Genomic DNA, 14,753 nt, shown 5'->3' on the forward strand with positions numbered 1-14,753 from the left:
CCCCCCCCTTTCCAGGAGGTACTGAATGCTCTCTATCTGGACGTCCTTTTGAAGTTATAACAGCATCCACCTGTTCCGAAACACCTTTTTAATTCATTAAGTACTTAAAAACAGGTGACACCAATCATATCTTAATAGCGGGGTTGCGTACCCTCCCGGGTTGGCTGGGAGGCTCCCGAAGATTGGGGCCAACCCCCAGAAATGGGGGAAAGTCCTTCCCATTGTCCTCAGTCTTCCGCGACCCCTCCTTGGCTTACCATCAAGGGCTTTCTCCTCCCTCACCCCGGAGTAGCTCGGCGGCTGCATGTATGTAAGCCAAATCGGGGCGGGCGCATGATGTTTGTGTGCCTGCATTCAGCTGGGCCCTCCCAGAGTTTCTATGGGCACGCCCATAAAACGCCTGGGGTCCATACAGGCTGCATGCGCCTTGCCCAGGACAATTTTGGCCGAAGGCGCTTGTACGCCAGGCCCTGCACCCGTGCATTACCGACAACGTTCAGGCACAGTGGCCAGACTATCGGCCCCAGCATGCACTGTATTACTGTCATGCTGTGTGAGCATGCCCGTGTGTTATTTTCCTTCCTGCTGGATTTAGGAACAGACATATATTTATCAGATAAATATTTGTTATGCACCTTGGCACAGAAACCCATCAATTTCATTCTCTCCGGTTACTGATTAAAAGATTATTTGTCCAAGGCTGCTGGACCCAAAATGTGATCTTCTATAAGCCCCATCCATCATCCCAGAGGCAGAATATACTGCAGGCAGAGTCATGGGGTGCAGAGCTCTCTGCCTAATCCTGCTATGGGGGCTGACCGGGTCCTATGCACAACCACAGTGAGTATGAGGCTGCCCACATTACATGCATGTTTCGGGTTTGTGCTTGAAACTTCCAGGACTGTATCTGGAAGTTACTGAAGTTATCCACACCCAGTGCCGTCTTTCCCATTGGGCACGATGGGCAGTTGCCCGGGGGCCCTAGGACCTAGGGACCCCCGGCCCAGCCCAATGGGAAAGATGGTGGCCGGGGTCCGGGAATCCGCTCGCCCTCACTGGGGGATCCGGGCAGGGGGATCAGGGCGGTGGCGGTAGCTAGAAGCCTGATTCGGCGAAGCTCTATTTGCCGGCGGGGCGGGAAGCGCTGTTGCATTTGAATAGACTGGCCGGACGCTGATTGGCTGAATTCAGAAAATCAGCATCCGGCCAGTCTTTGAAAAGGCAACAGCGCTTCCCACCCCGCCGGCAAATAGCGCTTCACCTCCTAGCTAGCAGTGAATTTAATTTCGGGGGTCCGTGTGCCGGGGTTCTGATCACCCTCACTGGGTGATCCGGCAGGGGGATCAGGGCATCGGTGGCGGTAGCTAGGAGCCCAAAGCGGCGAAGCGCTATTTGCCGGCAGGGGGGGCGAGAAGCGCTGCTACATTTAAAATGACTGGCTGAATGCTGATTGGCTGAATTCAGGCAATCAGCATCCGGCCAGTCTTTTCAAATTCAACAGCGCTTCCCGCCCCCGCCGACAAATAGTGCTTCGCCGCTTCGGGCTCCTAGCTACCGCCACCGCCGCCCTGATCCCCTTCCCCAGCGAGGATGGTCGGATCCCCGCCACCCGGCCACCATCTTTCCCATTAGCGCTATTTGCCGGTGGGGCGGGAAGCGCTGCTGCATTTGAAAAGACTGGCCGAACGCTGATTGGCTGAATTCAGCCAATCAGCGTCTGGCCAGTCTTTTCAAATGCAACAGCGCTTCCCGCCCCGCCAGTTAATAGCGCTTTGCCACTTCAGGGCAGGCTCCTAGCTACCGCCGCTGCCCTGATCCCGCTGCCCGGATCCCCCAGCGAAGATGATCGGATCCCCGGCCGCCGGAAGCTGACTGGCTGCCGCACGGAGCCAGAGAGGTGAGGGTTGGGGAGGTGACTGTGGGCTCCTGGGCAAACTAATTTGGGGGGGTCCAGTGAACTAGGTTGCCCAGGGGCCCTTCCTAATGTTAAGACGGCCCTGTCCACACCTCTTTCCAATCCTCACTTTCCTAGACTATAAGCTCTTGAACCAAGCCTTATTTCCCCTTTCCCACTACCTTCACTACCCAGAGCTCCTGTGCACTTCCACTCATTGGTCTGCAATTGTGGTGCTCTGTGCTTGCCCTATCCAGGGTAATGTGACATAATTTATCTTTGTTTGTATTGTTCATTTGCATACCTCCCAACTGCCCCGCTTTCTGCGGGAACGTCACATTTTTTGGGGGTGTTCCTGTGTCCCATCCCGGGCCATCAGTGTCCCATGGTGGGGGGCAGTTGGGAGTCCCCACATGCACACAGCATCTATTCCCCGCAGACAGAGTGGAAGAAGCGGTAAAACGGGGAGTGGCCTCACGTGAGTGGTGCGATTTGAAGGCCATGCACCTGTGCTGCGAGGCCACTCCTCCAAATTTTGGGCGTTCGCCGGCGGCACGTGCAAGCGTCCCTCTTCCTGGACATTAAATGTTAGGAGGTATGCATTCGAACTCCTTGTTGATTTTTCTTTTTTCATTTTTTTATTTATTTTTGTGCTATTGACACATGGCAGAAAGATACAAAAAATGTATCTCCTATATATTTGGCTACATCTGTCACTCAAAGTGGGTGTCTGTGTCTATAACGCTCTGTTCCTGGACTTTCCTCTTAATGTGTGATTGCCTTCAGCTGTGCTGAACACCTTTCTGAGAAATTAACCTGTTTAAAACAGGTGATGGCAATCATACATTAAGGGGAAGTCTAGAAACAGAGCATTGTGTCCCTCCTGGAGAGGGTCATGTTGGGAGGTATGTGACAGAGAACCAGCCCAGTGAGCCCACAGACAGTGCCAGACACCCACTGCCTTCCCATGTTGCCCAGCACTGCTACTCCACAGCCACCAGGTGAGCGCCCCCCTCCCGCGATTTGCGGCAAAAATACCCGCTCCCCCGCAACCCCCCCTACCGCGATTCGCAGCAAAAACACCCCCCCCGACCCCCCCTCCCGCGATTCGCTGCAAAAAGAACCCCCCCACGACCCCTCCCGCAATTCGCGGCATAACCACCACCCCGCGACCCCCCCTCCCGCGAATCGCGGCAAACCCTCCCCCGTGACACCCCCCCCCGATTCGCGGAAAAAACACCCCCCCGCGACCTCCCTCCCGCGATTCGCGGCAAAAAGAACTCCCCCGCGACCCCCCCTTGCACGATTGGCGGCACCCCCCCTGCGACCCCCCTCCCGCGATTCGCGGCACCCCCCCCCGCAATTCGCAGCAGCCCCAGGATTAAATGGCACATGCAAAACACTGACATGGCTATGGTCGACAATGAAAAAGGTTGACATGATTTTTTGAAGATTTATTTTTAATTTTTTTAATTTTTTCGACATGGACACCAATGAAGTGGCACACTTATGTCAACATTTACATGTGTTGACCTTTCTGTGTTGATTTTTTCTTGTGGTGATTCGCGTCACACCCCCCGCAACCCCCCCTCCCGCGATTCGCGGCACCCCCCGTGACCCCCCACCTCCCGCAATTCGCGGCAGCCCCCCACCGGAACCCCTGTGAAACCCGCCCTCCCGCGATTCGCTGCACCCACCCCCGCGACCCCCCCTCCCGCAATTCGCGGCACCCCCCCGTGATTCGCGGCAGCTCCAGAATTAAATTGCACATGGAAAACACTGACATGGCTATGGTCGACAATGAAAAAGGTTGACATGAGTTTTTGAAGTTTTTTTGTCATTTTTTGAATATTTTCATATTCATTCTCATGTGTCGACATGGACACCAATGAAGTGCCACACTTATGTCAACATTTACATGTGTTGACCTTTCTGTGTTGATTTTTTTCTTGTGGCGATTCGCGTCACACCCCCCGCAACCCCCCCTCCGGCGATTCGCGGCACCCCCCCCCCCGCGACCCCCCCCTCCCGCAATTCGCGGCAACCCCCCACCGGAACCCCCATGAACCCCGCTCTCCCGCGATTCGCGGCACCCACCCCCCGCAACCCCCCCCCCCTCCCGCAAATCGCGGCACCCCCCGCGTTTCGCGGCAGCCCCAGGATTAAATGGCACATGCAAAACACTGGCACGGCTATGGTCGACAATGAAAAAGGTTGACATGAGTTTTTGAAGATTTATTTCATTTTTTGAATGTTTTCATATTCATTGTCATGTGTCAACATGGACACCAATGAAGTGGCACACTTATGTCAACATTTACATGTGTTGACCTTTCTGTGTTGAGTTTTTCTTGTGGCGATTCGCGTCACACCCCCCCGCAAACCCCCCTCCCGCGATTCGCGGCACCCCCCGTGACCCCCCACCTCCCGCAATTCGCGGCAACCCCCCACCGGAACCCCTGTGAACCCCGCCCTCCCGCGATTCGCGGCACCCAACCCCGCGACCCCCCCCTCCCGCAATTCGCGGCACCCCCCGTGATTCGCGGCAGCTCCAGAATTAAATTGCACATGGAAAACACTGACATGGCTATGGTCGACAATGAAAAAGGTTGACATGAGTTTTTGAAGTTTTTTTTTTTCATTTTTTGAATGTTTTCATATTCATTCTCATGTGTCGACATGGACACCAATGAAGTGCCACACTTATGTCAACATTTACATGTGTTGACCTTTCTGTGTTGATTTTTTCTTGTGGCGATTCGCGTCACACCCCCCCCACCCCCCGCAACCCCCACTCCCGCGATTCACGGCACACACACACCCCCCCGCGATTCTCGGCACCCCACCCCGTGACCCCCCCTCCCGTGATTCACGGCACATCCCCCGCGATCCCCCCTACCATGATTTGCTGCAACCCCCGCCCCCGTAACCCCCCTCCCGCGATTTGCGGCAACCCACCCCGCGACCCCCCTCCCGCGATTCTCTGCAATCCCTCCCCTCCCGCGATTCGCAGCATCCACCCCCCCACAACCCCCCCCTCCTGCAATTCGCGGCACCCCCCGCGACCCCCCCTCCTGCAATTCGCGGCACCCTCCGCGACCCCCCCTCCCGCGATTCGCGGACACCTAAGTTGCAATACAGGGCATCTTTCATACAATTCTAACCATATTTCTCATATACAAACGTTCACAAATTAAGGGGGCGCAGCCCCTTACGACGGTGTGAAGAGCGCCCGTAGGGCGCGATGAATCACCTAGTAATAATAATAATTGTTCTGTATAGAACTGAAGACATGTGCTATATATAAATGACATACTGTAATCAATGACTTCAATGAAGTTTCCTCCTAAACATGAACGAGATATAGGTGGAACCCACCATGAGCCATGTCCAACCATCTTTGAAGACAATCCGCAACATTTGTATATAAGATGCGCGAATGGAAGGGGGGTTTAAAGTGCAGAAAGCACTAAATAAAAATATACATATTCAGTATGACAACATCAAAATAATTCTGCAGAATGTTTAATTACAAATATCATGTAAACCAATCTATAGCTATAGTACCCTAATATGGTTCCCTTCCGCCAGATGCTCCCTGATCACACCCAATGTCCTGCGCTTGGAAAGCCAGGAGACCATCATAGTGGATGGACACAACTCGGAATTTGAGGCCGACATTTCAATCCATGATTTCCCACAGAAGAAAATTAATATAGTTGAGAAAAAGGTCTCTGTCAATAAGGATAATGGCTACATGGGATCGGTTCATGTGACGGTAAGGTTTCAGACTGTAATATTTGGGGAATCGTGGGAAAATGTCAAATGTATTTGTAGAACAGGTAGTAAATCAGTGGCGCCGCTGATGGCTGCCTAGGCGCTGTTCAGCTTGGTGGGTATGTGTTCCCTATGCGATAACTGTACCGTCTCTGCTTGATGTTACCTACCTGGCTGTTGAAGCGACCAGTGGCGCCGCTGATGGCTGCCTAGGCGCTGTGCAGCTCGGCGGGCATGTGTTCCCCACATGTAATGTCTTAATGTAATGTATGTAATGCCCCCCCCCCCTTCATCCCTGCTTGATGCTGCACTGTAAATCCACTAAAAATTCCTAGTGTGCGCAAGCATACATGGCCAATAAAGTTGATTTTATTCTATTCTATTCTAAAGTATCACAGTGCAAGATGATCTAGCCCCATTTATACAGTAACTCATAAGAAGAGATGGTTTATTATGTACCAGAGGTGAGTCTAGTCCTTCTGACAATGCCTCCGTGTGGTGCCCCCTCATTAACTCCCCGGTGGCTAGTAGTCACCCTCTACCTATATAACAGCCACACAGGGCCGGTGCAAGGCACCGGAGCGCCCCAGGCGAGTCGGGCTGGGGGCGCCCCGGTGCCGGGGGGGGGGGGGTGGGGTGGGGTGGGGTGGGGTACCTGTCGTTCGGCGCTCTCTCTAATCAAATCTGGCGGCGGAGGCAGCGGGGGTCCCTGCAGTCTATTAAAAATCACGAGCGCTATCCGCCGGGCTATGCGGAAGCGCTTCTAGTGTGAAAACACTGTGGCAGCACGCTGATTGGCTGAGATCAGCGTGCGCCGTGCTGCCAGAGTTTTCACACTAGAAGCGCTTCCGCATAGCCCGGCGGATAGCGCTCGTGATTTTTAATAGACTGCAGGGACCCCCGCTGCCTCCGCCGCCAGATTTAAATAGACAGGTACAGGTACCCGGGCGGCATTTTCCGCCCTCCAGTGGCCGGCGCCCTAGGCAAATGCCTAGGTTTGCCTAGTGGTGGCGCCGGCCCTGCAGCCACATTATGCACAGAACATCGCAATGTTGTCACCATGACTGCTACCAATCACGTGCTACTGATCAGCACACAAGGTAAATGGAGAAAGATTGTAGATAACTTTGCAATATCTCTTCTTCAAAACTTAAACATGAAACATGAACCCATGTTCTCAACACCAATATTTCTTTAAATCGGTATTCTAGATATGAAGTGGATAAGTTCTTCATGAGATATTCCAAAATGAAAAGTATATATATATATATATATATATATATATATATATATATATATATTCCAAAGACAAAAAACCTTACGGTTTCACATGTCCCATTAAGGCTTCTTACACATGATCTGGCATTTCTGAAACCTGTTGTAACTCTTCCACTCAAACGCCAAAAAGCAATGAAATTCCGATCATTAAGGCTGACGCCTTAATGGACGTGTTCCTTGTGCAATACAGATATGGTACGCCATCACAGCCTGTGGGTAAGTGCAGATTCAGCACTCTCACAGAGTGAGATTGCTGTCACTCACACAATGGTGGAGCTGCTAATTCACAGATTTGTGTGCTCATTGGAATACACACATGCAGTCTATGCAACTGAAGGTCTGAGCAGTTATGTAGCGCACTCATCCTAATAAGTACCTGCAATCATCTAAAACTGTCTAGCCCACTGGATTACTATAGTGTTCATTCTAGCACCCGCCATCTTTGAAAACCCATGCAGTTCCTCTTCCCTGCCTGGGGTGTAGCTGTCTGCTGTAGTGCTTCTAGCACAGTGTGATCTGTACATCAGCACTGCAAACCAGACCTGTGCTAGAAACACTACAGCAGACAGCAACACCCTAGACAGGGTAGATGAACTGCATGGGTTTTCAAAGATAGCAGGTGCTAGAATAAACACTATTACTAGAACTATCCCACTGAGGGTCCAACATCTTTCACACACTACCAATATCCATTTCATTTAGTATTCACATACAGTTACAATAAACATCTTTCATAATTGCAAAAACTATAATACTCCCAACTACTATGCATCAACACTTTCCTCTTCTATACGCCTTCATGCTGCTCTGTCTTCTTCAATCCCTACTGCTGTGTGTACTCCCTCATCCGCACCAATGTGTCTTTCCCCATCTGCACTGCCCTGTCTTTCCACACAGATGCCGCTGTTTACTTCTACCTGTGCCACTGGCTTCCACACTATTAGTGATACTCTGTCTCCCCCTCCATCCATGCTGCTCTGCCTGCATCATCCATGACACAGTTTACTTCCATCTGTACTGCTCTGTTTTCCCTTTATCCCCTTTGCTCCGAACCCCCTCCCCCATCAGTGCTGTCTTTCCTCCAACTGCTCCTCTGTTTCCCACCCAATCGCATCACTCTGCCTTACCTTCCCCCAATCTGTGCCACTGTTTTCCACCCATCTGCTTCGTTAGTCCCCCATCAGTGCTGCTTCCCCATTATCTACACATTTCTATTTGTCCCCATCCACATGACACTGTCTCCTCCCCTAATCAACACCACTTTTACCCCATCCGCTCAGCTCTCTTTTGCTCAGACCTTCAGTTGCATAGACTGCATGTGTGTATTCCAATGAGCACACAAATCTGTGAATTAGCAGCTCCACCATTGTGTGAGTGACAGCAATCTCACTCTGTGAGAGTGCTGAATCTGCACTTACCCACAGGCTGTGATGGCGTACCATATCTGTATTGCACAAGGAACACGTCCATTAAGGCGTCAGCCTTAATGATCGGAATTTCATTGCTTTTTGGCGTTTGAGTGGAAGAGTTACAACAGGTTTCAGAAATGCCAGATCATGTGTAAGAAGCCTTAATGGGACATGTGAAACCGTAAGGTTTTTTGTCTTTGGAATTTCATAGCTTTTTTTCAATTTATTTTTTTTAATTCAGAAATTTTCACTGTAAGAATAAACATTGGATTTTTAAAAATGTTTAAAAATACACACCCTTGGCAATGAGCATTACCAGTGGCTACAAGCATTACAAACCCCTGGCAATGAGTATGACACCCATCCCAGAGCATGAAAGCCCTGGCAATGAAGACACCCATCTCATGAAACCCCTGGCAATGAGCATGACACCCAGTGTGTAGAAGCTATACTGTAGGGCATAATGTATCATGGGCATTGCAGTGTGGGGCCATTACTGTATGGGGCTTCATATGGTGAAAAAATGTTCTTCCTGTGGTGGTAAAGGTCTGTTGATGCAGGGCCAAAAACTGGGGTGTAAGGTAGTCTTCTCTGGTGAGGCCATGCCCATTTTGATGAGACCACGCCCCTTGCTTGGGGCAGAGATCAAATTACAAATGTATGGATAGGGTTAGGCTGCGAGTGTGTGTGTGTATGTACAGGGTTAAGCTATGGGTGTATGAATGGATAAGGTTAGGCTATGTGTGTGTATGGATAGGGTTAGGCTGCAGGTGTGTGTGTGTGTATGTATGGAGTGTGCGGATGGGCGTGTGTGTAGATAGGGTAGGCTACATATGTGTGTGGATGGTGTTAGACTATGTGTTTAGATAGTGTTAGGCTACGTGTGAGTGTGTATGGATAGGGTTAGGGTATGTGTATGGACAGGGTTAGGCTACATGTGTGTGTGCATATATGATAGACTATGGGTGGGTGTGTTTGGCTACTGTGTTATAACCCTGCACACACACACACACACACACACACAGAGTCAATAATGCCTATCCCTAGATATACATGACACGCTGACCCTACCAGGTCAGCTGCGGGTGTGTGAGAATGTATGTATGGATAGGGTTAGGCTACATATATGTGTGTGTGTGCACAGGGTTAGGATACAGGTGCCAGAGTCAATGATACCTACCTATACATGACACGCTGACCCTACCAGGTTATGGAACTTTAAAAGGGTGAGGGTTCCTCCCGGGGATGGCGACCAATCTGCTCCTTCTGTCTGACTTGATGGTTTCCCCTCCAGGAGCGAGTTCCAGGCAGCTGCTCCCCTCTTCCCCGATGTCCGCAGATGCTGCCATGCCTTCTTCTGGCATGGCAGTGGTGCGGTCTCCAGACTGGATCGCCAGATTTAAGGGGAGTGTCAATGGGGTGACCAGAGCGGCAGGCTCCCTGCAGAGGGCTGCTGCACATGTGCCTCCTCCCATGGTCCTACCTGCAAAGGACCATGGGAGGAGCTACACACGACTGTGCATGCGCAGCAGCCCTCCCGGAGCTATTTTGGTTTTGTGCAATGATCAAATTTGTTTTTTGGTTACGATCAAATTCTGCTAAGAGAAATGTGACCTATTTTAGTCTAAAAAAAAGGGAGGTAGTGAATCACACCATACCTCTGGTGCTATATTGAATAAAACAGTTAATAGCCAAAGAAAGCCGCATATGACAACAAGCAAACCAGCTTGTAAGAAATAAAAGAAAACAATTGGAAAGCTGTCACAGCATTAGCAATTATACCTTTGATTAAAGTTAAAAACTAAATGTAATATAGGTCCACCTTTTCAATAATAACACAAGTCTCAGTTCAATTGAAATATCAAAAATATTTAATAAACACATAATATATACAAAAATATACATAAATCACATGTAATTAATGGTAAAACAATGTAACTTAAGGTGCTGGCGTCTCAATTAATTAATAGAAATGAATGTAGCAGCAGCAGCAGCAGACCTCACTTGGCAGGATGATGATGGAGTCGGCGGAAAACAGCTGGGTCATGATCAGAGCCCACAGCAGGTGCCCGCCGGCAGAGGAATCAGCACTGGTGCATCACCGAGGAGTAGGAGGGGGGTTTAGATGAGGTCTGACAGAGCAGGCAGTAGTAGGGAGATAGCCGTAGTGAGGGACCAAGTTTGTGTTTATGCAGGATGGGGAGGGGAGGTCGGCGGGTGAGAAGCCCCAGAGCAGATGAAAGCTGCCGGTCACTGGTCGGCCGGGTGAGAGGTACGGGCAGGAGGTGTGGGGGGAGAAAGCTGCAAGGGCCAGTGAGAGGGGGACAGTGTACACATGAGGTCACTGAAGGGATGGGGGGGACAGTGTACACATGGGGTCACTGAAGGGAGGGGGGACAGCGTACACATGGAATCACTGAAGGGGTTATAGGCTGCATATGGTTAGGATAATAGGCTGCGGGGGGGGTGTATGGTTAGGGTCATAGGCTGTGGGGTGTGTATGGTTAGGGTTATAGGCAGCGGGGTGTGTGTGTGTGGTTAGGGTTATTGGCTGCTGGGTGTGTGTGTATGGTTAGGGTTATAGGCAGTGAAGTGGGTGTATGGTTAGGGTCATAGGCTGCGGGTGTGTGTATGGTTAGGGTTATAGGCTGCGGGGTGTGTGTATGGTTAGGGTAAATGGCTGCTGGGTGTGTGTGTGTATGGTTAGGGTTATAGGCAGTGGGGTGGGTGTATAGTTAGGGTTATAGGCTGCGGGGTGTATGTATGGTTAGGGTTATAGGCTGCGGTGTGTGTGTGTATGGTTAGTGTTATAGGCTGTGGGGTGTGTGTATGGTTAGGATTATAGGTTGCGGGGAGTGTGTGTATAGTTAGGGTTGTAGGCTGCGGGGTGTATGTGTATGGTTAGGATTATAGGCTGCGGGGTGTGTGTATGGTTAGGGTTATAGGCTGCAGGGTGTGTGTATGGTTAGGATAATAGGCTGCAGGGTGTGTGTGTGTGTGGTTAGGGTTATAGGCTGTGGGGTGTGTGTATGGTTAGGGTTATAGGATGCGGGGTGTGTGTGTATGGTTAGGAATATAGGCTGCAGGGTGTGTGTGTATGGTTATGGTTATAGGCTGCGCGGTGTGTGTATGGTTAGGGTTATAGGCTGCGGGGTGTGTGTGTATGGTTAGGATTATAGGCTGCAGGGTGTGTGTGTATGGTTAGGGTTATAGGCTGCGGGGTGTGTGTATGGTTAGGGTTATAGGCTGCGCGGTGTGTATGGTTAGGGTTAAAGGCTGCGCGGTGTATGGTTAGAGTTATAGGCAGCGGGGGGGAGGAGCAGTGGCGTAGCTACAGGGGTCGCAGCGGTCGCAGATGCGACCGGGCCCCTGAGCCAGGGTGCCCAACCCCCGCCACTGTCCGGCCGTCCTGGAAGAGGAAAGCGAACAGGACGCACCCGTTCCCAGTGCTGCTTTGCGGGCCCGCGTTCGTCGCGCTGACGTCACGCGGCAAGGGGTCCCCTTCCTATTGGCTGCCTGCGGCTGGGGACGGGACACGGTGGCCGTATCTGAGCTGTGATCAGCGGCATAGCACTTGCTCCAGGCGCAGGAAGTTCACATGGCGCCGGAGCCGTGCTCCACAAACTCTGCCGCCCGCCCAGCACGCCTGCTCCCCCACCCGCTTCCCCGCACGTTCAGCACCCCCACCTCTGGTGTCCTGACACCTGGAACCGCAGCTCACTGTCTTAAGCCGCCAGTCATTGGTAGCCGCGCTGGGAAGAGGAGCACCCAGCGCGGTGACTGCGCTGTGGACTCTGGAGAGTAAGGCGCTGGGGAGAGGAACACCCGGCAGCGGAGACACTGTGATTGACACCAGGAGACTGGTGAGGGAGAAGCTGTGAGCACTGCAGGATGACGCCGGGGAGAGGAACACCCGGGGGCCGTGACAACAGGAGACTGCGGAGAGAAGCTGTGAGTGGTATGACACAGGAGACACCGCGCTGGGGAGAGGATGGAAGGAGAAACACTGACTGCACTGGGGACGGGAGAAGGAAGCGTGGTGAGCAGGTAAGTACTAGCAGTTAACACACTGCCTGTGAAAGGGAGTGTAGTTCCACTGTTACAGTGGAACTACACGTCCCAGCATGCCCTGTCACAGTTTTAGAAATCCATTATCTAAAATCTGTGGCAGGGCATGCTGGGACGTGTAGTTCCACAACAGCACTGACTCCAGTCCTGTCAGGCTTGTCAGCTTTTATTTTCTTGGGGTGCCTGCCTGGTGTCTGGCCATTTTGTTGTATGTAGGGGGGCCCCAAGCTGACCTTTCGCACCAGGGCCCATGAACCCTTAGCTACGCCCCTGGGGAGGAGTATGTTTAGGGTTATAGGCTGCAGGGGGTGTGTATGTATGGTTAGGGTTATAGGCTGCAGAGGGTGTGTATGGTTAGGGTTATAGGCTGCAGTGTGTGTGTGTGTGTGTGTGTGTGTGTGTGTGTGTGTGTGTGTGTATGGTTAGGTTTATAGGCTGCAGGGTGTGTGTTTGTATGGTTAGGGTTATAGGCTGTGCGGTGTGTATGGTTAGGGTTATAAGCTAAGTGTATGGTTAGAGTTATAGGCTGCGGGGGGGGATATGTTTAGGGTTATAGGCTGCAGGGTTATAGGCTGCAGGGTGTGTGTATGGTTAGGGTTATAGGCTGCGGGGTATGTGTATGGTTAGGTTATAAGCTGCGTGGCGTGTATAGTTAGGGTTATGGGCTGCAGGGTGTGTGTATGTGTGTGTGTATGGTTAGGGTTATAGGCTGCGGGGGTGTGTGTATGGTCACGGTTATAGGCTGCGGGGTGAGCATGGTTACGGTTATAGGCTGCAAGGTGTGTGTATGGTTATTGGAATAGGCTGCGGGGTGTGTGTGTATGGTTAGGGTTATAGGCTGCGGGGTGTGTGTATGGTTAGGGTAATAGGCTGCGGGGTGTATGGTTAGGGTTATAGGCTGCTGGGTTTCTGTGTGGTTAGGGTTATAGGCTGCGGGGTGTGTATGGTTAGGGTTATAGGCTGCAGGGTGTGTATGGTTAGGGTAATAGGCTGCAAGGGAGGGTTTGTATGGTTAGGGTTATAGGCTGCGGCGTAGTGTTCCAAGGTGTGTGGCCTGGGGTGTCCCGCTACCCGGGGGGGAGCGGCCTGGGGTGTCCCGCAACCCAGGGGGGAGCGGCCTGGGGTGTCCCGCTACCCAGGGGGGAGCGGCCTGGGGTGTCCCGCTACCCAGGGGGGGGGGGGGAGGCGGCCTGGGGTGTCCCGCTACCCAGGGGGGAGCGGCCTGGGGTGTATAGATAGTTAGGCTTGCGGGGGAGGTGTGTATAGATAGTTAGGCTTGCGGTGGAGGGGGTGTATAGATAGTTAGGCTTGCGGGGGAGCAGGGGTGCAGGGGAGGGAGGTGTATAGATATTTAGGCTGCAGGGGAACGGGGGGGGTATAGATAGTTAGGCTTGCGGGGGGAACGGGGGTGTATAGATAGTTAGGCTTGCGGGGGAAAGGGGGTGTATAGATAGTTAGGCTTGCGGGGGAACAGGGGTGTATAGATAGTTAGGTTTGCAGGGGAGGGGGTGTATAGTTAGAGTAAGGCTGTGGGCGATTGTGTGTGTGTAGTAGTTACTAACCTGGGTTTGAACGGAGGCTGCTTTTGGGGACACGCCGGATCAATTCACTAATTCATCCTATTTGGACCTCCATTTCCAGGTGCCATGCAGCCTTCTTCTCCACCCTCCAGAGCTCGGTTCTCCACCCTTCAGCCGCTGGGACCCGCACTTCTTCTGGTTCAGTAGCAGGCACCGTGCATCTCTCCGCTTCTGCTCCATTTCATCAGCCCACACTGGCCTGACTCCTGTCCTACAGTCATGGCCCAGCACAGCAGAGAGCAGACACGTGCGCAGGGAGGGAGAGATGCTGCGGAAAACATAGAGAGCTGCTCAGGGAATCCCGTGGTCAGCCTGCACACACATGCTGCCGCTGTTACATTTAAAGTAATTTTTTTTTTTTAAATCACAAAAAAATTGGAAACTGACGGCAGTATATACATACATAATCGCTCTCATACATACATACACCGTCACTTTCAAACATATATACACCCTGCCGCTCACACTACCACTTTTATACATACATACATTGCTGCTCTCATACATACATACATACATTCACTGCTGCTATCACATATACATACATACACTGCTGCTCTCACATATACAAACATACACTGCTGCTCTCACATATACAAACATACACTGCTGCTCTCACATATACAAACATACACTGCTGCTCTCACATATACAAACATACACTGCTGCTCTCACATATACAAACATACACTGCTGCTCTCACATATACAAACATACACTGCTGCTCTCACATATACAAACATACAC

General features: G+C 51.6%; 2 protein-coding genes across 2 annotated transcripts in view; both read left to right on the forward strand.

Annotated features, from left to right (window-relative positions):
* LOC146075793 (A.superbus venom factor 1-like) overlaps window positions 1-14,753 on the forward strand; it is a 262,596-nt gene that overhangs the window by 124,364 nt on the left and 123,479 nt on the right. The gene's annotated exons all lie outside the window — the stretch shown is intronic.
* LOC146072822 (complement C3-like) lies at window positions 684-14,721 on the forward strand. Its single transcript, XM_083180017.1, has 3 exons — window positions 684-840; window positions 5,486-5,672; window positions 14,068-14,721. Exons 1-3 carry the CDS (start codon window positions 776-778, stop codon window positions 14,287-14,289), a joined length of 474 nt encoding a protein of 157 aa, XP_083036143.1. The 5' UTR covers window positions 684-775; the 3' UTR covers window positions 14,290-14,721.

This window comes from Crinia signifera, chromosome 4, assembly GCF_055691185.1.
Source record: "Crinia signifera chromosome 4, ASM5569118v1, whole genome shotgun sequence".
Lineage (NCBI taxonomy): Eukaryota > Metazoa > Chordata > Amphibia > Anura > Myobatrachidae > Crinia > Crinia signifera.